General features: G+C 42.8%; 1 protein-coding gene across 3 annotated transcripts in view; it reads right to left on the bottom strand.

Annotated features, from left to right (window-relative positions):
- Positions 1 to 26,371, bottom strand: part of MEGF10 (multiple EGF like domains 10) — a 183,335-nt gene that overhangs the window by 99,619 nt on the left and 57,345 nt on the right. For all 3 annotated transcript variants that reach the window (XM_063964243.1, XM_063964244.1, XM_063964245.1), the window contains exons 2-5: positions 20,392 to 20,511; positions 14,292 to 14,393; positions 12,077 to 12,177; positions 4,006 to 4,098 (exon numbers count right to left, since the gene is read on the bottom strand). In XM_063964243.1, coding sequence (XP_063820313.1) covers positions 4,006 to 4,098; positions 12,077 to 12,177; positions 14,292 to 14,393; positions 20,392 to 20,504 — 409 coding nt within the window. In that variant the 5' untranslated portion in view covers positions 20,505 to 20,511. The remainder of the gene's footprint in view (positions 1 to 4,005; positions 4,099 to 12,076; positions 12,178 to 14,291; positions 14,394 to 20,391; positions 20,512 to 26,371) is intronic.

Below are 26,371 nucleotides of genomic sequence, written 5' to 3'. Positions count from 1 at the left end.
TGTCTGACACAGACGTATCTTCATTTACAAGAGATATCCTGCAATACAACATTAAATTGTGCCTTCAGTTACACCCAGTTACCTCTACAGCTGAAAGTGCAGATGTGGCGGATTTGCGTACAACTGAGTCACCTGTAGATGCTTATGCTCTTCTAAGGACACGCAGTGAGAAAACACACAAGATCTGTCCACAAATCTGACATGCATCAGCCTCCTAACTTGTAGTGACCCTGCCAATCATGCTCCATAGGTTATATGGGGATAATTACATTACATAGATAACTTGAGTAACAGATATTTCCTGGCGCAGTCGACTTCCATTCAAGCTCTCTGTACAAACAATAAAACCAAGGCGATCAGTGATTTTATAGAACTATTATATGTCAATGACTTTACATTGTATCGCCTGCGTTTTATCACTGTAATATAACACATACTTCTATTAGACATTCCAGACATGGCCACAGAAGTTAAGCATTAACACTTTAAACCCAAACTGGGAGTCTCCATTGTCTAGTTGCTAGTCATATTACTTCTGGATAACGTGAAGAGATTTAGAACAACACAGTCAGTGAAACAAGATCCTAGTTTGTGTGTCTGGGTGACTACTGGAATCTGTCCAAGCCAATGTCTCAAACTCTGATTCAGCACCCAGTGAGCAGTATCCTCACTTCTCCATAATCCTCTTCTGAATGACAAGATGTCAGTGTAAGACGTACAGTCTGGAATGCAGACATTGTGGAGGGACCGCAGAATCCCCATGGCTCTAGATAGACATTTTTTTCTAGCTGCATTGAATATACCGTTAACCAGGAATTTAATGCAAATGCCAATAACAAGCCATGGGCTCATGTAGAGTTGGACACATTTGCGCCCTGAATCCTGAATGTAAGCAGGACAGTTGCATGATGCAGGGAAAAGTGCACTTATTTGCATGTGTTCAAGAAGCATCCAGTTGTCCATTAACATTAACACAATATAGGCCAGCTTTACCCCAGTAGTGCATAGGCCAACAATGTAGTGAAAGTGTAGGGATAGCATAGGCATAGTAAAGAGATGGCAGACAGTGGTAGTAGCAAATGCTGAAGTCGCATTAACCTATTAGTACACAATATAATAATGTAATAAAGTGCCATCTACACAACAAAAAGTGGTGTCTCTACAGAGTTATTGCTAAATACAAACATTAAATGGAATTTTCTTTTGCCTTTCCTGCAGAACAAATGGAAATACCATTTCAGTAATGTGCATAGACGTCTACGACTTACTATAATATAACAGTACACTAATGAATGAAGTAATATGTCTGGGAGGGGTCAAGATGTAATCAGCCAATCAGAAGCACCTAGCTAGTGCTACTGATCATCGGACTCATGTATACAGCTCCCTTGAAGTCCTATTGTTGATATGCTCAAAGAAGTTAACAAGAAAGTAGGGATATTGAGTCGCACTGATGACAGCTTCATGGGACTGGCTGCTAAGAGGCCACATAGCAATACAACTAAATAGTTAAGCCCATGTTTGTATGTTTATCAGAACATTATGTGTCTGTGCAGTGTCCATTGCAATTGTGGCCCAAATTGTAGGGGCAAAATGCATTCACTAAAGAAGTCACAGTAGAGTGTGTATGGGAGACTGCAACCATTGAAGAAGCATGTGGATTGGCACCAGTAGCATAGGCACTCAGTTTACACCAGGCGTACTGTACATTACACACAAAACGTTAACTAAAGAATGCAAGAGCAACAAAGAAAGCACCTATCACCTATCGCTAGTGCTGTCACCCATTGTCATCATCATCATCATCATCATCATCCAACTGGCCTTGACCACCCCCAAATAATTCAGCTCTCTGATGCTTGCATACAAACATAGAATTCTGATGGCAGATAAGAACCACCCATCTAGTCTGCCCGTGTACACACACACTTACACAATAGGGCTACTTTAAAAAAAAAAATTAAGCCAATTAACCTACCAGTATTATTTTGGGAGTACTCGGAGGAAACCCACACAAGCACGGGTAGTGTATCCAAACTCCACACAGCTAGGGTCATGGTGGGAATCGAGCCTATGACTTCAGTGCTGTGAGGCAGTAATGCTAACCATTACACCATCTGTACTGCCCCACACCATCCGTACATGCGTCTGTGTCGCCAATTTCCCAAACATGAATTACTGTATTTGGCCTACTGTATAACTCCCCTTTTTTCTGCTTCACATCTTTCGAGACACAATTGGGCGTAAGTGCCAGAATCACACAAATCTGCTGAGATGCACATGGCTGCGGCTGCTGTTTTGGGTATGTGCCCAGGGATTTCATGCAGGATGCGCTATGACAACTGGCGTAAATCTCACTGTACATCGCCCTCTATTAGTTTATGTTTAAATATGTCTAAAAGAATTCAAGGGAAACTTCACTGAATTTTCATATACCCCAATTATTAATATTTCTCTTTCCTTTTTTTTGGTTAAGTGTATATGGTTGATTTCCTGTAATTTCAGCAGGAGAACAAAATAGTGTAAAATGAGAAATGACAGAGAAATGTATCAATATTACATGCAGGAAGACGGGCTCCGATAGTTTTTAAAATATAAAGAATAAGTGATCTGAAGGATCCCTCTCTAAAAGAAAGTTCAGTTGTTTAGCTTATAGTTTTTAACTGGCTGTTGAGAGGCAACCTCTGAAAAGGTATTTGGAACGTAATGAGTTTGGCTATGTCGCAGTCACCATAGGCTTCTATGAGGACTGTTACGTCTATCGAAAATAGAGGGACCACAGTAGATATTGGAGATATTAATACATCATAGGGAGGGTTGGTATTTGGAAACCGGGGGCCGGGATATCGGAGGTCAGTATACCGACCCTGGGATCCTGGCCGCAGAAAGCCGGCAGGGGGGGGAATAGCGCACAGGTTCTATTCCCACTCTATGGGTGGACACCTAGGAGTGGGAATAGTCCTTGTTAGTCTGTATGTCAACTGTCAGGCTTTCCCCCGCTCGGGAATCCAGCGTCGGTATTGTGACCGGCTAGTTTGGACGGATTTTCTGCAAAATGACCAATAAATAGGGCTCTAAAAGTGAACTGTTTTTAAGAAGTTTCAAAGCTTGCAGCTCCAGGCTTAGCTCTGGTACCTGTAAATAGGTGAAGAAAGGACCATGTATACGCCTTTATAGTAAAAAACCCATAACACATTTCAGATATATACTTAATGTATATCTTCATTTATAACCATTAGAAATTGAAAATGTAGAACTTTAACTACCTGGGGTCTGGTGTTCCTCACACTCATTCGGTCTGTCCTTCAGAAACACGGCATGTTGTCAGAGCCCCTCCTCTGTGAACACACCAGTCACTAGGCCTGGAGAATCACGAGGGTGGGGCTTTGACAACATGACAGGCTGAGGCTAGTGGCAGAAGACGTTTGGATTAGAAGGAACGCAAGAATCCAGGTAAATAAAATAATCAACATTCTTATTTAACTTAATTCAACTATTTTGTGCATTATACTATAAAACAACTTTAATATTTTATTAATTTCCACTACAAAGTGTGAGAAAAACAGAATATTTGCAATTAACAATTGCCTGAGATACAGAATGTTTTTTTCATGTAAGGCTCCCTATTAAAGAACTTGCAGCAGTGCTTATGGCAATAGCTGGGTATCACACTTATCAAGCACTGTGGGAGCTGCAAACAGTAAGAGAAGTATAGAAAACCACCAGGCCCAAAAATATGATAGCAGAGACAAGAGCTTAGATTCAGCCAAGAGGTATAACATAAAAGGAAACTGAAAGAGATACATGTTACTATAACCTTGTAATATGGTATACACTAATGGTACAATGAAGTGTATGGAGGTGTTTTGTCAGCGGAACAATCATAATAGAAACTGAGTGCTAGTAGTAACTGAGCTGTATACATAATATTTCCATTCATTCCCAGACAGTACGGACACAACAGCAGAAGCACTTGGAGACAGGCAGCAGCAGCTGGACACTTACCGCTGGAGCAGTTGGGTCCTCCCCATCCTGGCTCGCACTGACAGGTGTTGGGGGCTATGCAGCGGCCGTGGACACATTTATCAGCACAGTGAGCTGTCACACATCAAAAGAAAGAGCTGGGTAAATAAAACAGTGCCAAATGTCCTGACTGGCTGATCAGTACTCTATTCATTAGGCGGCGCTTGCCTGCATTAACAGTACTTTCTTCCATATATAACCTTGTATAATGTCAGCTGCACACTCATTACAATTATGTTCTATTTGTCAACATAAAAAAAAGCAAAGAAAATATAACATATCAAGGGGGACATTTACTAAGCAGTGATAAGAGCAGAGAAGTGAGCCAGAGGAGAAGTGCCCATGGCAACCAATCAGCACTGAAGTAACATCTATAATTTGCATACTATAAAATTATACAGAGCTGCTGATTGGTTGATGGGGCAACTTCTCCACTGGCTCACTTCTCCGCTCTTATCACTGCTTACTAAATGTCCCCCTAAGTTACAGCCAAATAAAATTGGAGTAGCTTCTTCAATTTCTGTAAATATGTCAGAAACCTGAACACATGAAATGATATGTCACCAAGTATATGTCACTATTTTTTGACCCACTCTCACCTAGTAGGATTGACCCCTATGCATTGAATTATAGTATCATGCTATAAACAGAACATATAGTCTAGTGTATAGCAGCCCATGGTGGTCTATGTAGTAAGCCTTGGAGAGAGATAAAGTAGCCGGAGATAAAGTACCAGCCAAGTAGGTCCTGTCATTTTTCTAACACAGCTTGTAACATGGCAGTTAGGAGCTGATTGTCTGGGACTTTATCTCTATCTAAGGCTTAGTACATAGACCCCATGTCACCCAATGTAGTTACAATCAGTGGTGTATCTAAAACGGGTGCAGGATGTGTAGTGCAATGGGTCCCTGGGTCCAGGGGGTGCCACATTACATACCCTGCACCCATTTCTTGAATCCTAACCTCACTGGGAAAATGGCATAGCGGGCATTTCCAAAGTGTTTTGCGCATGCCCAGTAGAAACACGGCTGGGAAAATGGTATGGCGCCATTACCCTGGACAACTGTGCAGTAGACTGTGGCACAGAGAGGAGGGGCCCAAATGGAGACTGCCTCCGCTAATACACCACTGGTTACAATGCAGATAAATGGGGAAAATATGATGCCATACACTTGTTCAATGTCAGCACCATATTATAAATGTCAACACCATATTATAAATGGCTTTTTCAGCATCTTGTAAACTTGTGCTCTGTTATCAGCCCTGTTAGCTGTGCTGAACATTATGAGCAAACTAACTCATTCTGAATCACAACACAGTAAACAATCAGTGAATAGAGATGTGTGGTGGACATTCGTAGAAATACTGCAAAGTGCGGCTGTCTATTCTGACATTAATGGAAACTAAAATTATATATTAACCGCCTTAACAATAGAAAACATTTTGGGTCTGATTCAGTGTCTTACATTGCTGCGTCCACTGTAGTGTCTTTTCCTGTAGATGCGTCAGGAACATTATGCTAATGTTAGTGTCAGCCCTTGCCCTGGTGTATAAGCGTGCATCTGTGACTATATGCTAATGTTAGTGTCAGCCCTTCTCCTGGTGTATGATCGTACGTCTGTGACTATATGCTAATGTTAGTGTCAGCCCTTCTCCTGGTGTATAAGCGTGCGTCTGTGACTATATGCTAATGTTAACCCTTCCCCTGGTGTATGATGGTGCGTCTGTGACCATATGCTAATGTTAATGTCAGCCCTTCCCCTGGTGTATGATCGTGCGTCTGTGACTATATGCTAATGTTAGTGTCAGCCCTTCCCCTGGTGTATAAGCGTGCATCTGTGACTTTATGCTAATGTTAATGTTAGCCCTTCCCTGGTGTATAAGCATGTGCCTGCCTGGGACTCCCACTTTTTGCATCTTTAGACACAACAATCTTGCTTTTGGCGCTACCATCGGACATACTGTACCATTGAAACCAGCATGAGCCCCAAGCGAGGTGCCAAATCTCTGTCAGCGTATGGCCTCCAATGTCAGTGATTCGTCTATTTTCATCCTCTACTGCAACATGCCTGTGACCCTCCTGGCTAATTAATTTCCAATATGGTTCTGAGACTGAGCGTCGCAATCAGTACTGCGCTTCTGTGCGTACACACTGTGGGACGCACGTGTGGGTGACTTTATAGCAACTTAGAATTGCTGTACACTCAGAATCAGGTCCTTTGGGTAGTTTAGTCCCACTTTAAATACTGAAGTCACTGGATCCAGCTAGTATAGCTAACAGGGCAAAAAAGAAAAACTGGTGTACAAGGCAAGATTTACACCCTTGACACATGCAGCTAAAAAGGAACAGACTGTAATATTAGCCAACAGAAACAGCTACAGAATATAGGACGTATGGGTTTTTAAGCTTGAGAAGCCGGTGATAAAGTGGAACTCCAGGTAGTGTAATAGTCGTCCATTATGGCGCCAGTAGGAGTGACATTCTGGACAAATATTTTGCTATACCCCAGACTATATGCTGATATAGTAATGTTTCAGATATGCTTCTATTTAATTTTTAATATGTCAAATTACATTTTTTTTGTTTCTGTCTCAGAAAATACTGTAAAACTGAAAAGAATAAACGTTCTCTTATTCTCTCTCCCTATCCCAGCTTAGTGATTAGGGGCATAATAAAGCATGAAGCGTTGTGTTTGAACAGCTGCTTATACAATATTAACAATGCTAGATCCAAATTGGGGAAACATTTACTAAGAATTCGCTCTGAAATTTGAGCCGAAAATATGCAATCCTTATATTAACCAGTGGGGGAGTCAACTGCCCCCATCTAGCATCTAAGGGTTAATCCTGAACCTGTCACGTACTGCTACCATGCCTGACACCAACAGCTTGCTTTAGTATCTGAGTTTGGCTGACTGGCACATTGCCATTAAGTGTCGCCAGCACAAGGGAGGGCTGGCACAGCAGCTGGGAGGAGACCGGTGACCAGTGCTTAAGTGTAGTCTGCCTGACATAGTTAACTAATGAGTGCCCATAATTCTATTTGTAAGAGGCTATATCTTCCTCCTCCCAATTAAAAAACAAATTGTCTTTATGTGCTTATCCTCTTACAAGCTAAAGGGCCCCATACACTAGACCAATAATGCCCGATTTCAGCCCGATATATTGGGTGAAAATGGGCATTTTCGGTGTGCTTTTCCCCCGATCCGATCCAATGCGCGTTCCCATGTGCATTGGATCAGATCCCCCTAGATCCGACATATCACAAATGCTGCACTTGTTATATGTCGGATCCCGCAGTAAATGGATGGGAAAGTAAAAGATACATCGTATGCAAAAAAAAAACCTGCATACGATATATCTAATACTATCCTGCCAACGGGGAGGCTGCTGGGAGGTTGGAGGAAATCTGATATGACATGACGGACCGTCATGTCATATAAGTGTATGGGGCCCTTTAATGTGGAATATTGTTTAACCATGATTTAGCCACCCCTCTCTCACAAAGGCCCTCATTCCGAGTTGTTCGCTCGCTAGCTGCTTTTAGCAGAATTGCACACGCTAGGCCGCCGCCCTCTGGGAGTGTATCTTAGCATAGCAGAATAGCGAACGAAAGATTAGCAAAACTGCTACTAAATAATTCTTTGCAGTTTCTGAGTAGCTCCAGACCTACTCACAGATTGCGATCAGCTCAGTCCGTTTAGTTCCTGGTTTGACGTCACAAACACGCCCTGCGTTCGGCCAGCCACTCCCCCGTTTCTCCAGACACTCCCACATTTTTCCCTGACACGCCTGCGTTTTTTAGCACACTTCCAGAAAACGCTCAGTTTCCACCCAGAAATGCCCCTTTCCTGTCAATCATTCACCGATCAGCAGTGCGACTGAAAAGCGTCGTACGAACACCAGCAAATCTACTAAGTTTTGTGTTAAATAACTTAGCGCATGCGCTCTGCGTACCATGCGCATGCGCATTTAGCAACAAATCGCAGCATAGCAAAAATCGGCAACGAGCGAACAACTCGGAATGACCCCCAATATGCAACTAGTAGAAGCAATGGAAGTTGGAAGCATCTATACAAGTGTTGCATTAGTAAGTGGATCTATTCTGTCTGTTCACATTGCCTCACTGACTTTTTTGAACTGGGTGGAACTTATATAGTTCATACATGTACTGAATCGCTTAGTGGTGAATCTAGAATTAAATATATTTGAAACTGTTTCTTCATGAAATTCATAATATTGTTTTTTATGTAAAATGTGTATGCAGTGTATATTATATATATATATATATATATATATATATATATCATACACTGAACTTCACTCACACCTAAGAGGACTCTTTGCAGGTGGTTTGAGGCCGGGGCACAATTGGTGGGGCGCGGTACGGACAACGCAGGCGTGTACGGACAGTTGCAGGGGCGGGCAGCGGTGGTTGCGTAATGTCACACGCAGCTGATGCGACCCAGAATGCAGCGGGTAGCCATCTGCCAGTGCAGCTAGGCTGCTCAGGTAGAGAGCTACTTGGCAGGTGCAAAAGTATCGATGCCGTGCGATGTTTTCACACCTGTGCAGGGAGGGGAAGTCAGGGCCAGACATGCGGGGCGGACTAGCCCTGTGCTGGGCGTCCCCCCGCATGTCAGAGTAACTCATCGTAGATGTGCTAAATTTAGTACATCTACGATCGGCTCTGAATCACCCCCTTAGAGCTGTCTCTTACTGGTTCTATTATGATGGATTCCAGTTTGTAGTGATCTCATTATTAAACATTTCTGAAGAAATTCCCCTTGAAGAAGTCCATTTGAAACGAAACGCATAGGGTTAAACATTAGAGAACTCTTTCAGGGAGCCTGTGACTGAAAGATATGTCTCCTTTGTGATAAAAGGGTGAAAACCATGTCAGTTGAAGCAAGGCGCTACATGACTGAATGTTTCAAAATATTTTTTACCTTTTTGTAAACTTTGAATTTTAATAAATTGTGACTGTTATACTTTTTATATAAAACTGTATAAGGATTATATTTGGGCTTTACAGAGAATAACATCTAGGGCCGGATGTAATAACGCCCGAGTTTGGCGGCTGTATGGCATACCGGCTGAACTTGGACATTTTTTTTATAGGGGCAATCACTGACAAGGCATGGTTTTGTTTGTAAGTGATTGCCCCTTTAAAAAAAACGTCCGAATTCATCTGGCATCTCACAAAGCCGCCAAACTCAAGCGTCATTACTTCTGGCACCTAGTGTTAATGGGGCAAAGCTAGATTTATGATCTACAGTAATACGAAATTCGACTGCTTGATTCTGAGTTTTTCAGACATCATTTAATTGAAGCGCCTCTTTTAAACAATCTATAACTAATCATTTTACACATATTCACATGCTGAATATTGTACTAATAAACATGGGTAAAGCAGTCAGGCGATGTCAGTCATTCTCTGTCTCCTACATGTACTGTCTAAAGGAAATATACTGTAGACCAGTGGTTCTCAATGGCGGTCCTTAAGTACCCCCAACAGTTCATGTTTTCCAGGTCTCCTCACAGGATTGGTCAAATAGAGAAAGAGAAAGAAGGCTCTTGTGTGGGTGCACTCTTGTTAATTGAAATTTATTTCAATAAGTTTTAGTTAATCATGAAATATACTGTTAAGACATACTTTATTGAAATATTAATTTAAAAGCAATCTGATTACCCATAAAGAGATCCATTATCCTAGTTAAATATAGTGAAGAAATATGGTGTATAGGAAAAGAAAAATGTAAAAATGTCCTGGTCCTGTCTCACAGAGTGTGATAAGAAAGGCTGTAGACAATTTAACGTCTTACACCCATTTCAGCCCGACCAGTACAGAAAATCTGTATTAATGAGACCACTATGTGGTTAATTGGATATTATGTCTGCATTAAGAAGGTCAGAATACTAAAAGAGACAGTGTCAAGTCCATACCAGGCACCAGAACTGCACAAATTTGAGGTTATAAAGTACTTAAAGGATCATATCAAATAATTATTTATGTTATAACAGTAACAAGAACTCCTCACAGGATTGCAAGTAAAATAATTTGCTCCACCTGTGGGTCTTTTATAATGTGTCAGTGAGTAATGAATATACCTGTTCAACTGCTAGGTGACCTGGAAAACATGAACTGTTGGGGGTACTTGAGGACCGAGGTTGAGAACCAATGCTGTAGACTAACTTGTTCCTTCAGGCTACTGGTTATAGTGAATGCATTCAACCTGGTAAATGTCAGTCATGACTGAAAGCCCTTGTTTCCATGACACAAAATAATGTCTGTGCTGCCCAGTAGTTTTCACTGTAGTTTTCAAATGAAATGAAGCACTAAACAGTATGACATGTGGTGTCAAGGATTTTATCAGAAATGTCACCTTCGATGTTTGAGCTGTGTTGCCAGAGAGTAACTGGGGGATGACTGAGCAAAATAGTGACCCCACATGTCTAGCAGCTTTAAAGAATCACATCACTAAGTGCTTAAAATTGTAGAAATACACAACCTCAAATCCCTGCTGCACAGCAAAAGGCCAAACTTACTGATGCACTATGTCTAAAGGAGAAGGATAACTGCTTGTACTGTTCTACTTATGGAATGGTTGGCTTACTCTGCTACACTGTCCTCTTATTACCTAGCTGTAGTGTTTCTGATTCATCTGGCTACACAGCTGCCCGACAGAGCGGCCGTTCCGTCGACCTATCTGACGAAGTGCATACACACTTACCAATCATCCACCCGCTGTGTCATGCCTGATGTTACAACTGGGTGGGCATTCACATGTGCCTACCCTGTTGTGCTGTCAGTCACCGGCGGCCTCTGCAGTAGGTGCCGACTACCCGTACACACAGCCAAATGCGCCAATATATCTTTAGATATATCGACCATTGGCTGTTCTGCTGGGTCGACGCAATATGTCTGTGAACGATATATCCCAGACATATTGGGGGTAAACACCTGCCAACAGGCTCGCAAAATGTCGCTCACTGCGTACCCCATTACTGATCACCAGACACTCTCCAAATGAAAGCACCTACTGTACCAGTTGTAGTAGAGTAGTTGCGACTACAATCAGCTGGAACCACTTATGTCTGGGTGTTGTGTTTAGTTGTTATAGCAACTGGTGTCTGGTGTCTACAGTGTGGCAGACAAAAAGGTGATACAGGACAGTCAGGGACTAGATTAGAGTGTTAGCTCATATACAGTATCTAGGAAACATGATTACAGCAGATAAGAGAAATCATGCAGGATCCTATAGGACCAATGTTGCTTTTTGTTCATAAATAGCTATAGCAAGGATTGTTCCATATCAACTGGTAGTAGGGGTATACACCCAGATGGAATACAAGAATGTACACCATTTTTTGCTACCCTTTTTGTAGAGTTCACATACATAAATTGCCAGAGGGTAATCCAGCCCCCTGCCCCTTTAAGCAATCAGCCTGGATACTTTCACTCGTTTTAAGATTGTCCTCAGTGGTGTGTGTGCGGTGGGAGTGGAGGGGGAACTTACTGCCCCAGTTCACTCTGGCGCCACTTGTGGACTGATAATGTATAAATTGCCCACCCCAAATACTTCCAGGAGACCTGTTGCATTCTACTCTGTGTGTACTTTATTACCCCGTAATAATCACTTAGTAGAGGCAGTTAATTATAAATACAGACTACAAAGCTTTTGGTGGCCTAGACTACCCCTTAACATACTCAAAAGACTTTACTGTTTTATACATATACAGTATATATTTTAACAGCATTCGGTAACGTCATATTGTTTTTGCTAAAAGGAACATTTTTCATGGTCAGGAATGCAGTGTAAATATCATAGTTGTATTATGACCACAATCAATTTTGTTGTTTCTGAGGCATAGACTGTATTGGGAACATTATTATAGCAGATGCGGAGATTAGCTGTGCAACAAAATTTGTTAATTTGCAGCTTGCTATAACTATATAGGATGACTTCTAATAACTTCATAAAATATCTACAACTGTATCAAATTTGTATACAGGGACACCGACACTTTACAATAAAGAAAATGTACTTACGAACACACATGTCTTTGCTTTCATAGAATCCAGGACAGCATTGAGATTTACGTCTATACATAGTTTTCTCTCCACGTCTATATGCAGTGCGGTAACTAATTCTGTGTCCCAGATATAAGAAGAAGCATTACAATCAGTACAAAAAAAAAATCATTAACAACACAAGTTTCACATATAATATACAACTTCCAGTGCCTGATGTCACATTTTCAGGCTTTGCTACCATTTGTGATGATGCCTAAAACAGGTGTGTGAAATGAAAGGGTTATTAAAATATGTGTTAATAAAATGCTGCGTGTTACAGGCCATAAACTGCAATGACCACGAAAGTGGATATTGGGCCTAATTCAGACCTGATCGCTAGCAAGCGATTTTTGCACTGGTGCGATCAGTTATTCACCGCCTACAGGGGAGTGTATTTGAGCTGTGCAAGTGTGCGATCGCATGTGTAGCAGAGCTGTACAAACAGATATTGTGCAGTTTCTGCGCAGCCCAGGACTTACTCAGCCGCTGCGATCACTTCAGCCTGTCCGGCGTCAGGAATTGGGAACGCCTGCGTTTTTTCCAACCACTCCCTGAAAACGGTCAGTTGCCACCCACAAACGCCTTCTTCCTGTCAATCTCCTTGTGAATGGGCGTGCGATTGGATCCTTTGTGCAAACCCATCGCTGAGCGACGATCCACTTTGTACCCATGCGACGTGCCTGCACATTGCGGGGCATAAGCATGCGCAGTTTAGACCTGATCGCAGGCTATACAAAATCGCAGCCTAGCGATCAGGTCTGAATTAGGCCCATTGTTTTATAAAATACAGTAGATATTTACATTTATCTCCACTGTGCATGACGATGAATTAAGGCTACAATTATCATTTTACAATGAAAAATACAACTGGAACCTGCAGAATACATTGGCAGGGACAATGCAGGGGACATCTGCAGATGTGCATGTGTGGACAGTGAGCCAGGCCTGGGAAACACACAACCACCAAGCAGGAAAACATTTTCAGAATACAGCTTGAGAAAAGCTATCTGAATTCATTGCATGCACCAGGATAATTGGGAGCGCTCATCTTGTATTTATCTGCAAATGGAAGGTGATGTGGAAACCTGGCCTGAACAAACGTTTAAACATATTGTTTTTGTGGCAGAGTATTGCGGTTCTTGGTGTAGTGACGTTAGTCCACACTGTTAATGAATTAATAGCAAGCAGGTTTATTTGTAATACACAGGTGACTTGGGTATGCTTCAATAATAGGCAATTGGCCCCTGGTAATATACAGAGTAACACAGTGCATTGATGGTAATTATCAGTATGTTGTTTGTGGCTGCGGTGTGTGAGGAACGGAGGACTGCACGGCCGTGCAGTCTGACTCCCGCTGTGAAGGAACAATGCACTGCCCAGCACTCTGTACAAGCTCCAGTAGCGCGGTACATGCGGCACACGTGGAAAGCTGTAAGTCTCACACTCTGAGCTCCTCTCTCTCTCTCTGGTCTCCAGCTAAGAACACTCTCTGACTCTAAGATGGAGGAGCGTGGCATGTACTCAGCTCCGCCTCCCTGAGACTCTCTGACACTAGAGAAATGAACACTAGGGGATGCACCCATGTGATGCTGTGGCACAGGAGACAGGTACCATTATCTAACAGTTTTGCCCAAATGGTATCCGTTCACATGGTCGACCATGTTATGGTCGACAGTCATTAGGTCGACCACTATTGGTCGACATTGACATGGTCGACATGGACACATGGTCGACACATGAAAAGGTCGACATGAGTTTTTTAACTTTTTTTCTTTTGGGGAACTTTTCCATACTTTACGATCCACATGGACTACGATTGGAACGGTAAAGTGTGCCGAGCGAAGCGGTAGCGGAGCGAAGGCACCATGCCCGAAGCATGGCGAGCGAAGCGAGCCATGCGAGGGGACGCGGTGCACTAATTGGGGTTCCCAGTCACTTTACGCAAAAAACGACACCAAAAAAAGTTAAAAAACTCATGTCGACCTTTTCATATGTCGACCATTTTCATGTGTCGACAATGTGTCCATGTCGACCATGTCAATGTCGACCAATAGTGGTCGACCTAATGACTGTCGACCATAACATGGTCGACCATTCATACCGGAACTGCCCAAACACTTCTTCTGCAAAATAATGATACGTTATCAAAATAATAAATGATCAGAAATGACAGCAAACACGATTAGCTTACCTGTGTCTAGTGCATTTAAACCAGTTCAGTATATCTGTGCAGCTGGTGTAATAGATTTGGTCATACGGATGTGCATAGGATTCCTGAACTGTAACAGAATAGCTGCGAAATAAAGATATAACAAATGCATTATTCTTACAAGATCTTAGTGTAAACATTCTAAACAAAGAAAGAAACCCTGAGTGGCAGCCTGCCTCTAGCTCCATACATATCATTTCATGTCGATAAACACCTGGAGGTTAAACACACGGTTACTATGATTAGAGGGCAACATACATTACTCCAAATATGCTTCATAACATTCTCCCCTAAGAGTGCCTGCATAGGGCAAGTAGAACTACAATGTCAAATATTTTTACTGCCCTGTAGTATGTTTAACGGGAATTGTAGGGTGCCGCTAATTCTTTTATACTGTATGAGGCGGAGCCTCAGCGTTTGGCTTTCACATAAAATTGTTATTTATTTCTGAGTTTCCAAGAAAGAAAGAAAGATCACTCAGAGCCATGGATAAGGGCACCGAGCATAGTGAGAGTATGGGAACTGGCAGCTCCTGTGTGACCCTTCTTCCTCCACATGCTTTTATTTACTGACATCTTCACGGAAATCAGCCCATGGGAAATAGCAAAGCAGATGGAGAGTCAGGATGTAGAGTAACGGCTCCTGATATGAACATTTTCTATCTAGTGGGTTACATATAGAGGTGTTGCTGTTCCAGACTTTCTGATGCACCAAGTTAAGCTATAGGACTATTTTATTTTTAACTACAGTATCTAGAATCAGTCTCATAATTGATAGGAGTTGCTGCATCATTTTGATTAGGATTCTTACTCTACAAATACATGGGGTGTAGTACGGCTGACCGGCGGTCTCCTGACCGCCGGTCAGCTTACCGACGCCAGGATCCCGGCAGCATACCGACGCCGGGATCCCGGCGGGGAGGAGTGAGTGCAGCAAGCCCCTTGCGGGCTCGCTGCGCTTGCCATGCTGCGGGCTCGGTGGCGACCTGCGGTCGCCACGGGTTCTATTTCCACTCTATGGGTGTCGTGGACACCCACGAGTGGAAATAGTCCCTATTGGTCGGCATGCCGACCATCGGGACAGTGACCCGTCGGACTGGTGGAGGAGGTCATGTGACTGTCAGTCAGCTGACATACCACCCAATACATGAAGTGGATGATCCACTGCACCTGCTACCTAGAACTCATATCCACACCTGTGCATCTTATCTGGTGCTGCAGAGACTGGCTGATGATTCCATTATTTCATTTATTATAAGCATTTATATAGCGCACACATATTGCACTTCATATGAGCAACTTGAGTAAGGGGGTATTTAGTATTATTATGTACTGTCTCATTCTATTATTCTGGGTTATGTTAAATAGCTCCAGTCTATACTGCCCAATTCACCTCCCCCAATCACAGCTGATCACTCTCTGCAACTACAACTGCTGGAAGTTACGCTGGTGCATTATGAAGTAATGCAGGTACATCACAGCACCTCCAGGTGACAAAAGCCTAAGGGGTTGGGTACGATATCCCAGCGCTCAGCATGTCATTGGTCTGAATTCCGGCAGCGCAATCTCAACATTCAAAATCCCAACGGATATTGGTTAAGAACTGTAACCCTAATCCTAACCCACGTCTCCCATAGCCTAACCATCTCCTCCCACATCCTAACCGTAACTGCCCCCTCCCGCAACATAACCCTAACTGTCCTCCCCCTAGTACTTCTAACTGTAACCGTCTCCTCCCACAGTATAACATTAGCCCTCTCCCTAGTGGCTAACCTTTACCCCAATACTTACCATTGGGATCTATCAGGATTTTGAGAATCGGGATTCAGGCTGTCGGCATGCTGGACACTACATCCCCTCCTAAGTAGCTACACATCCTTAACTACCAGTGTTGCAAAAAGCTGCAACACTCACTTTCCCTTACCCTTCCGGAGCACTCATCAATCCTGATCCTACCCCAAGTCAGTCAGCACCCACATCATACACAAACATAGTAGAGCAAATAAGACATCTTACAGAAGTATATGTACGTTTTGGGGCATATGAAAGTTTGCAGAGAGATAAAGTTCCATCCAATCAGCTCCTGACAGTTTACAGGCTGTGTTTGAAAATGATTGGAGCTGGTTGCTTGGTACTTTATCTCTCTCCAAGCTTTGATACATACAGTATGCCCAATTGTCACAACCTCAGCTTTTGCGGATTGGCTGTCTTTGATGTTTCTTAATATGTACATCAATGCATGGTTTTATAGTAGTATACTGTATATAATAGTACATTGAACTTACAGTATTAACAGAAATGTTTTACTCTGAGTGATACACATACATTTATATTTTTTAAGATGTGATATCATATATTATATATATATATATATATATATATATATCCAATAAGTCCACACCCTCTGCTACAAATTCACTGTGGGCGGAGCTCCATAAAGGGCTTTAACAGTCCATAGATATCCAAAGAAACGTACAGGCACTCACCACTTTCCAATTTTATGCAAATTTATTGTACCTCACAGGTGCATCTCCAACTGAGATTGAGCAGCAATATACGACAGCATGTCAGCAGTATGTCGACGTTTCGGCACCATATGAGCCTTTGTCAAGACAGACAAAACAACAACCGGTCTTCATGGGCTGCTGGGTGAAGACCTGTTATATATATATATATATATATATATACATACATAATTGTTTTGTTATTATTGAGTATCTATCCTGTAAAATATCAAGTTCGAAGAATCCAGAATACTATGGTGTTCACAGACAGGAGTGGTTCTAGACATGAGCAAGCCGGTCGGATGCCCGAGGCGCTGCGACCTGAGGGCATGGCCGCGGTCACCCTGCAGGCACCAGCCGCCCACCTGCAACCTGGCTGGGCTGTGTGGCCACCTGCTGCAGTAAGCACCTTCCACTCAGCCAGAGGCCGGAGCTCACTCCTGAGCTCTGGTTTCCGGCTCAGGCAGTGTGTGACGTTATGGGAGAGACGTCATGACGTCTCTCCCATAGATCCGAGGAGCAGGCACCAGACGGAGGGTGGCAGTGGTCCGGAAGCAGAAGTGGGGCTGGTGAGTATTGTGGGGTTTATTTATTTTTTTATTTTTTTGTGTGTGTGTGTGTGTTTTTTGTGTGTGTGTAAGCGTTGCTACTAGGGGGCATCTCTATAGGGGGCATCTCTACAGGTGGCATCTCTACAGGGGACATCTCTACAGGGGACATCTCTACAGGGGACATCTCTACAGGCGACATCTCTACAGGGACATCTCTACAGGGGGCATCTCTACTGGGGGCATCTTTACTGGGGGTATGTCCACTGGGGGCAACACTACTGGGGGCATCACTACTGGCGCATCACTACAGGGGGCATCTTTACTGGGGGCATTACTACAGAGGGCATCTCTACTGGGGGCATTACTACTGGCGGCATCTCTACTGGGGCATAACTACAGGGGGCATAAGTACAGGGGGTATATCTACATGGGGGCATATCTACAGGGGAGGAATATCTACACCGGAGGCATTACTAATGGGGGCACTACTAATGAGGGCATTGCATAGGGGGCACTAAATAAGTGCAATGTGTATAAGGGTCTACCTGGTGCAATGTGTATTAGGGGCTACCTGGAGCAATGTGTATAAGGAGCTACCTGGCATAACGTGTATAAGGGGCTCTGCTCTACTGTGGTGTAATGTGTGTAAGGGGCTCTAACATGGTATGTAGTACTACTGTGTGGTGTAATGTGACTGACGGACACTCTGTGTGGTGTAATGTGACTGATGGACACTACTGTGCAGTATAATGTGAATTGGTATTATTCTGTGGCCACGCCACTTCTCTATGAAGCCCCCCCCTATTTTTCGACATGCGCCTTCTGTGCGCACTAACCCTATTTTTACCTGTCAGGTGGTGGTGGTGGTGGAGGAGGGGGCACCAGAGGAAACTTTCGCCCAGGGCGCCACAAGGTCTAGAACCGGGCCTGCTCATAAAGCAGATTAATTGATCAAAGTCAGTGACTCAGCATGTGTGAAGGACTTCCGCTGAAATATGGCAACATCTAAGGACTTGTTAGACATCACATACTCTTTTACAGAATATCACAATACTTAGTTACCTACTTTACAGTACAAAATAGCTATAGGTAAACAGACTTGCGTAGAGAGACCTATATCTCACTACATAACACTTCATAACTAAATCAAATTGGCGTTTCAGCTCTAACGTTATTAGTTTATTAATTAAGATTTTGGATATCTGTGCTATAATGTGACACTATCAAAAGCTTACGGCCTAATGGTTACCATGTGAGACACTGTAGATACAACAGCAAATACAGTCTTACTGTCTAATAGCGATCATGTGAGACACTGCATATACAACAGCATATACAGTCTTACGGTTTAACAGTTACTACGTGAGACACTGTAGATACAACAGCACATACAGTCTTAATGTCTAACAGCTATCATGTGAGACACTGTATATATAACAGCACTTACCGTCTTACTGTCTAACTAACAGCTATCATGTGAGACACTGTATATACAACAGCACATACAGTCATACAGTCTTACTGTCTAACAGCTACCAAGTAAGAACATGTAGATACAACAGCACATACAGTCTTAATGTCTAACAGCTATCATGTGAGACACTGTATATATAACAGCACATACAGTCTTACTGTCTAACAGCTACCAAGTGAGAAAATGTAGATACAACAGCACATACAGTCTTACGGTCTAACAGCTACCATGTGAGACGCTGTAGATACAACAGCACATATAGTCTTATGCAGGGGCGTAGCTACCCATTGGCCAAGATGGCACTCGCCAGGGGTGCCAGATGAAGAGGGGCGCTGCCCAGCAGTACCACCCATGGCCGGCAATGACTAAAGCAGGCAGCAGCGGCAGCCAGTGTTATTTGCGCTGGTGTCCGGCAGCTCCTCACAGCACTACAATAAAGTAACTGCATAAACTACAGCTCTCATGAGCCCTTGCTGCCAGAGCTCACAGCAGCAAGGGCTGATGGGAGCTGTAGTTTATACAGTTTCTTTATTGTAGTGCCGTGCTGAGCCGCCGGGCACCAGCGCAAATAACACTGGCTGCTGGCTGCTTTAGTCATTGCCGGGTGTCACTGCAGGTCACCTTCACTTAGCCCGCCTCCCCTGTCTCACTCCTGGCGGCGGGAATGAGAGCACACAGTGACATTGTCTCTTCTGCCACCCGCAGAGGTGTCTCCCCACCCCTGAGAGGAGTGAGGACCGACGCAGCACCCACATGTGGTGGAGGAAGATTACTGAGCAGGATGAGTAGCCCAAAAGAGTGGTAGGAAAAAGCTGCATGGAGGAGAATGCAGCGTTTCCCTCTAATTATATTTTACAAACAAAACTGACCGTAGAGAATAAATGGGTAAGGCTCCAATCCCATGCATCCATTTATTAGTGCCCTAAGGGTGTCTTACTCTTCTGCTAAGAGGCACAACTATGTTTTATATATAATAATTCCAATATTGGCATAAACTACTGATTGCATTGACCTGCTTTATTCCGTTCTAGATGATTGAAAGACAGCACAATACAGTTGCAAAATGCAGAACAGGGGAATGACGCTTCCTATGTCCCAGCATGTACAGGAGGAGATGACATTTCGTGGGAGCTGGAGTGCGCACACAGTGTGTTTGGCATAATGTGTATAAGGGGTACTACTGATTGGCATAATGTGTATAAGGGGTACTACTGTGTAGCGTAATGTTAATAAGGGGCTCAAGTGTATGGCGTAATGTATATAAGGGTTACTACTGTGTGGCGTAACGTGAATAATGGACATTACTGTGTGGTGTAATATGTATATGGGGCACTACTGTGTGGTTTCATTTGAATTGGGGGTAATAGTGTGTGGCCATGCCCCTTTTTTTGGCACACGCACATTCCCTATTTCAAATATGGGGGGAGGGGGGGCACCAGTCCCTTACTTTCCCAGGGGTGTTCAGATCCCTAGATACACCCCTGGTCTTATGGTCTAACAGCTACCATGTGAGGCACTGTAGATACAACAGGACATACAGCCACATATACTCACCTTTCCCAGTGACTGCAAACATTCGGATCCTCAAGATTCAGTGACAATGACATCCCAAGCCATTGGTAGAAAACTAACGCAAAGAGCCCATAGCAACACGATAATGAAAGCATCTTCTTGCTGAAAAAGACAAGTTCACCATTATAACATTAAAGACTGATAACTGGAAAAAAATATTATTTTACAACAGTGGTTTAAAAATTATCTTATGTTACGTAATGTAAAAACAACATAATGTTCTTTTCTATCTCCTACAAATGATCACCTTGGAGGATCTGAGAGATAATATGAAACAGGTCATCATCTGGTAACAATAAGAAGTCATAGGTGGAATTCAATTGTTTGAAAAGTCAGTGGGGTGTCTGTTTTTTCCCCTGTCTATTAATTAGGAAAAAACAGACTCCCAACTGACTTTTCAAACAATCGAATACCCCCCATAGTATGAAAATGCACTGGCAGCTGCAACACAATAATGGATCTCAATGTTTTCAGCTACGGACTCAGTATACAGTACCACACAGACTAGTTCCCATAAAGAATGCTATATTGAATAACAAATTACACAGAGTATACTGTATAGAAAAGTGAAAACAAAATAATTACAAAATCTTCTAAATCCCTTTGGATAATAACGTAACATCCGCCATTGCACATAATTTATACTGAATGGATGCGATTGTCTTTATAAACCTTAGTATGCAATGCAACAAGCAGTCAGTGCAGGAAGGATAAAGGCCCTACACAATGGGCCATATTAGTGAAAGATATGAACGATCTCGTTCATTAATGAACGAGATACCGTTCATATCTTTCAGTGTGGAGGCACCAGCGATGAACGATGCGCGGCCCCGTGCATGCAGGCCAATATGGACGATCTTGTGCATATTTGCCTGCACTGCTATGGAGCCGGGAGACGGGGGGAGTGAAGAAACTTCACTCCCCCCGTCACTACCCCCCCCGCCACCGGGTCGCCCGTCGGCCGTATCCGCCGTCGGGCAGCTTGGCAGCGGATCGCACAGGGTATAGGGCCCTATAGAGTCACCTGATACCACAATGCAAGCAATCACATATCCATAGTCTATAATTTTCCAGATTATTTTTAACCTATTCACACAATACTACACTGAAAACACCAATACGACATCAGGCGGTCCGCCATCAGTTTTTTAATCGGAGTGGCAGCGTGTGACGTCACCCTGAAAACCGCTCCCGGCCTGCCCCTGTTCAGCCCACCACGCCCCCTAATGCTCACCTCTGTCAATCATCTTGCGGCCGCATCCTTCCTGGATGCAACCACAAGGAGAAGGGTTGTGTGCACTGTGGCCACTGCGCGTACCAGATGGACGCGGCTAATGTGTGCGTACGCATGGCTAGGTTAATCTATGAATCAGCCCCTTAATGCCAACAGCAAACTCCAAATACCTCAGCATAGCGGATACATATATACACATTTATATCTCTTACTGGGATTAATGAAACTATCAGCACAGGAACAATAGTGTCACTGACAGATTCAGCAACATGGAGTTGAAACAAAATGCCGAACTGAGATGTCTGTTATTATGTTTACCACTAAAACAAAATTACAGATCACTGTGCTGCCATGTTACCATTATACTACAAACAAGTCAAATTAGAATCATTATAGAATTAGTTTTCAGCCTCTTCACAGCAGTAGCGAAAATGTTATAAAACATCTGTTTATTATAATGTAGCGCTGTTTTATTTGATTCAGTCTTGGAATGTCAACACACAGCATAATGTGCAACTTACTGTGTGAAATAGAAGACAGTAACAACCCTTCATTTTCTCATAACAGTTCTATACAAAGTGATAAATGTAGAGACTTATTATGCCAGTTCTGCCTCCGTCAGAATGATCAAAGGTCTCAAAGCTCTAAGCTGGGTACACACCTATATACAATCCTTGGCCCAATTACCCAATATTGGATGACCAGGCCGACAACTGTATAGGTGTGTATGATGTAGGTCTGTTGCAGGAGCGTTAGCCAATAGCTTAAAACTATCCTGCAACGGTTGGGATCGGGAGATCACATCTCATGCAAATCCCATAGCAGCCCCTACACACTGAGCTAATTCCCGCACAGTGTGTATGGGAGGGCTCGCACGAGGTCAAGCTGGGGACACAGCACTCGGCTGATTGGAAGTATTTACCCGATCAGCCCAGTGATCTAAAAGGTATGTACTGTAGCCAGATTTAGCCTGAAAGCAGGCTGATAGAATTAGATGCAATAAGTGAAAGGTATGTACTGAACCCAGCTTTACCCTGAATGCAGGCTGATAGAATTAGATGGAATAAGTGAAATATGTACTGTACCCAGCTTTAGCCGGAATGCAGGCTGATAGAATGAGATGTAATAAGCAAAAGGTATGTACTGTACTCAGATTTAGCCTGAATGCAGGTGGATAGATTTAGATGCAATAAGTGAAAGGTATGTACTGAACCCAGCTTTAGCCTGAATGCAGGCTGATAGAATGAGATTTAATAAGTGAAAGGTATGTACAGTACCCAGCTTTAGCCTGAATGCAGGCAGATAGAAAGATATGCAATAAGTGAAAGGTATGTACAGTACCCAGCTTTAGCCTGAATGCAGGCGGATAGAATGAGATGTAGTAAGCAAAAGGTATGTACTGTACCCAGCTTTAGCCTGAATGCAGCCAGATAGAATTAGATGGAATAAGTGAAAGGTATATACTGAACCCAGCTTTAGCCTGAATGCAGGCTGATAGAATTAAATGTAATAAGTGAAAGGTATGTACTGTACCCAGCTTTAGCCTGAATGCAGGCAGTTAGAAAGATATGCAATAAGTGAAAGGTATATACTGAACCCAGCTTTAGCCTGAATGCAGGCTGATAGAAATAAATGTAATAAGTGAAAGGTATGTACTGAACCCAGCTTTAGCCTGAATGCAGGCTGATAGAATTAGAATTAAATGTAAAAAGTGAAAGGTATGTACTGAACCCAGCTTTAGCCTGAATGCAGGCTGATAGAATTAGATGCAATAAGTGAAAGGTATGTACTGTACCCAGATTTAGCCTGAATGCAGGCTGATAGAATTAGATGGAATAAGTGAAAGGTATGTACTGAACCCAGCTTTAGCCTGAATGCAGGCTGATAGAATGAGATGTAATAAGTGAAAGGTATGTACAGTACCCAGATTTAGCCTGAATGCAGGCAGTTAGAAAGATATGCAATAAGTGAAAGGTATGTACAGTACCCAGCTTTAGCCTGAATGCAGGCGGATAGAATGAGATGTAATAAGCAAAAGGTATGTACTGTACCCAGCTTTAGCCTGAATGCAGGCTGATAGAATTAGATGGAATAAGTGAAAGGTATGTACTGTACCCAGCTTTAGCCTGAATGCAGGCTGATAGAATTAGATGGAATAAGTGAAAGGTATGTACTGAACCCAGCTTTAGCCTGAATGCAGGCTGATAGAATTAAATGTAATAAGTGAAAGGTATGTACTGAACCCAGCTTTAGCCTGAATGCAGGCAGATAGAATTAAATGTAATAAGTAAAAGGTTTGTACTGAACCCAGATTTAGCCTGAATGCAGGCTGATAGAATTAGATGTAATAAGTGAAAGGTATGTACTGTACCCAGCTTTAGCCTGAATGCAGGCAGATAGAATTAGATGTAATAAGTGAAAGGTATGTACTGTACCCAGCTTTAGCCTGAATGCAGGCAGATAGAATTAGATGTAATAAGTGAAAGTTATGTACAGTACCCAGCTTTAGCCTGAATGCAGGCAGATAGAATGAGATGTAATAAGTGAAAGGTATGTACTGTACCCAGCTTTAGCCTTAATGCAGGCAGATAGAATGAGATGTAATAAGTGAAAGGTATGTACTGTACCCAGCTTTAGCCTGAATGCAGCCAGATAGAATTAGATGCAATAAGTGAAAGGTATGTACTGTACGGTTCCGGTATGAATGGTCGACAATGTTAAGGTTGAGAGTCATTAGGTCGACCACTATTAGTTGACAGTGTCATGGTCGACATGGACAAATGGTCAACACATGAAAATGGTCGACACATGAAAGGTCGACATGTGAAAAAAGTTGACGTGGTTTTTTTAACTGTTTTTGGTGTCATTTTTTCTGTAACATGAACAGGAACCCCGATTAGTGTACCGCGTCCCCTTGCATGGCTCGCTTCGCTCGCCATGCTGCAGGTTACTATTCCCAATCATAGTCCATGTGGATGGTAAAGTATGAAAAAGTTAGAAATCTATTTTTAAAAAAAAGTCATGTTGACCTTTTCAAGTGTCGACCTTTCATGTGTTGACCATTTTCATGTGTCGACCATTTGTCCATGTTGACCATGATACTGTCGAACAATAGTGGTCAACCTTAACATTGTCGACCACCTGAACGAATACCATACTGTACCCAGCTTTAGTCTGAATGATCAGATGCAGTAAGTGAAAGGTATGCTGAGAATTGTATTGCTTGTAATGATTTATTTGTAACTAATGAAACGCCAAGTGGCCAAGGATGTGCATATGATGCGGAAAATAGAGTGCTGACTCAGGCAGCTTGTTTTGGGTCAGCAAAAGACAGGGAATTAATTAACGTGAACATTAGAAGTGCAATGTCACACATTAATAAACATAATCACTATCTTGTTGGCAGCTCATAGTTGGTTTAGTAACACCATGTGCATGTTATATTCTTTGGGGGAGAGTCAATATTCTCCGGCGTACCACTGCGATGCACACATAATATGGAAGGCAAAATATGACTAAAAAGTCCTGTGTACTGCTGCAGGGTGTAAAGGAAAATGAGTGATGCTAATAACTTAGGAGTGCTCAGCAGTTCTGGAGACAGTTTATGGCCATGGCTTAGAACTGATTCTCCCCAATCTGTTCAATGGTTTCTAATATCATTTTATACAGTAATCTCACAAGCTTTTATCAGACATCCACTTCTAACACTGTTCTTGATACATTCCAATAGCCAAATAATCACTGCACCCAAGAGTGAATTTCAATAAAATGACCTATTGTAGGCAATTTGTGTGGACACATCCATTTCCTGACTCTTGTATAAGGGTCAAGCTGCTCCTATGCTTATCTTGCTGACTCTTCAGTCCTACTGTCTATCCCCTCATCACCAGTAGTCTGTGTGCTCTGAGCTATGTAATAGAGATCAGGGTCCTCAGGAGAGGTGATCAGGTATCTGTTTTCATTTCTTTGTCCTCAAATAACACACATGAAGGTTAGATGATACCCCTGTGCTCAGCTGAGCAATGTCATAAAACTATTCAGCCCATGGGAGGCACGAAAAGCACAATCATCACTGTTTGAGTCAATATAGTAAAATAAATATACTTGTGACAGTGACAGGCCTATGAGTTTTCTTTCTACTGCTTAGTAGGGCTAATCTTTCAGTTCTGCTATTCAGCGTGTGCACTGACTTTCACACCTTCCTACGGGTTAGCTGTACAGGATGATGGTAGGGATGGATAACATCTAACATCCAGGCTAGGAATGCAATGCAATGCATGTGTGTCAGGAGTCAGCATAGGATTGGCATACTGTACTATGACATTGCAGATGTTTTTATCTCCTAATACATACAGCAATCCATTTGAATAATGGATATCCCAGTTTGTATCAGCCCAAAATCTGTCAAATAAATAAGTTAATTTTTATTTAACTTTGTTTGCATACTGATTGCCAGAGTATTACTTTTAACATCTGTAACAAGAAACTGACTGGAGGAAACAGAAGACTGTGTTCTGTGCATGGAAGCTGTGCAATGGAGTCCATATATCAGGCAGCTATCAGCACTGGTGCCAGATGCCCCAATATACTTACCTTGCTCCAGGAAGCAAGTCCCCACTTCTCTGTAGCGCTATCTGCTCAGTGGCATCTTCTGGAAGATGGTACCACACAGTGGGGGTCATTCCGAGTTGATCGCTCGTTGCCGATTTTCGTAACGGAGCGATTAAG

This window comes from Pseudophryne corroboree, chromosome 1, assembly GCF_028390025.1.
Source record: "Pseudophryne corroboree isolate aPseCor3 chromosome 1, aPseCor3.hap2, whole genome shotgun sequence".
NCBI lineage: Eukaryota > Metazoa > Chordata > Amphibia > Anura > Myobatrachidae > Pseudophryne > Pseudophryne corroboree.
The sequence above is the reverse complement of the archived record's forward strand: the minus strand, read 5'-3'. Positions and strand labels throughout refer to the sequence as shown.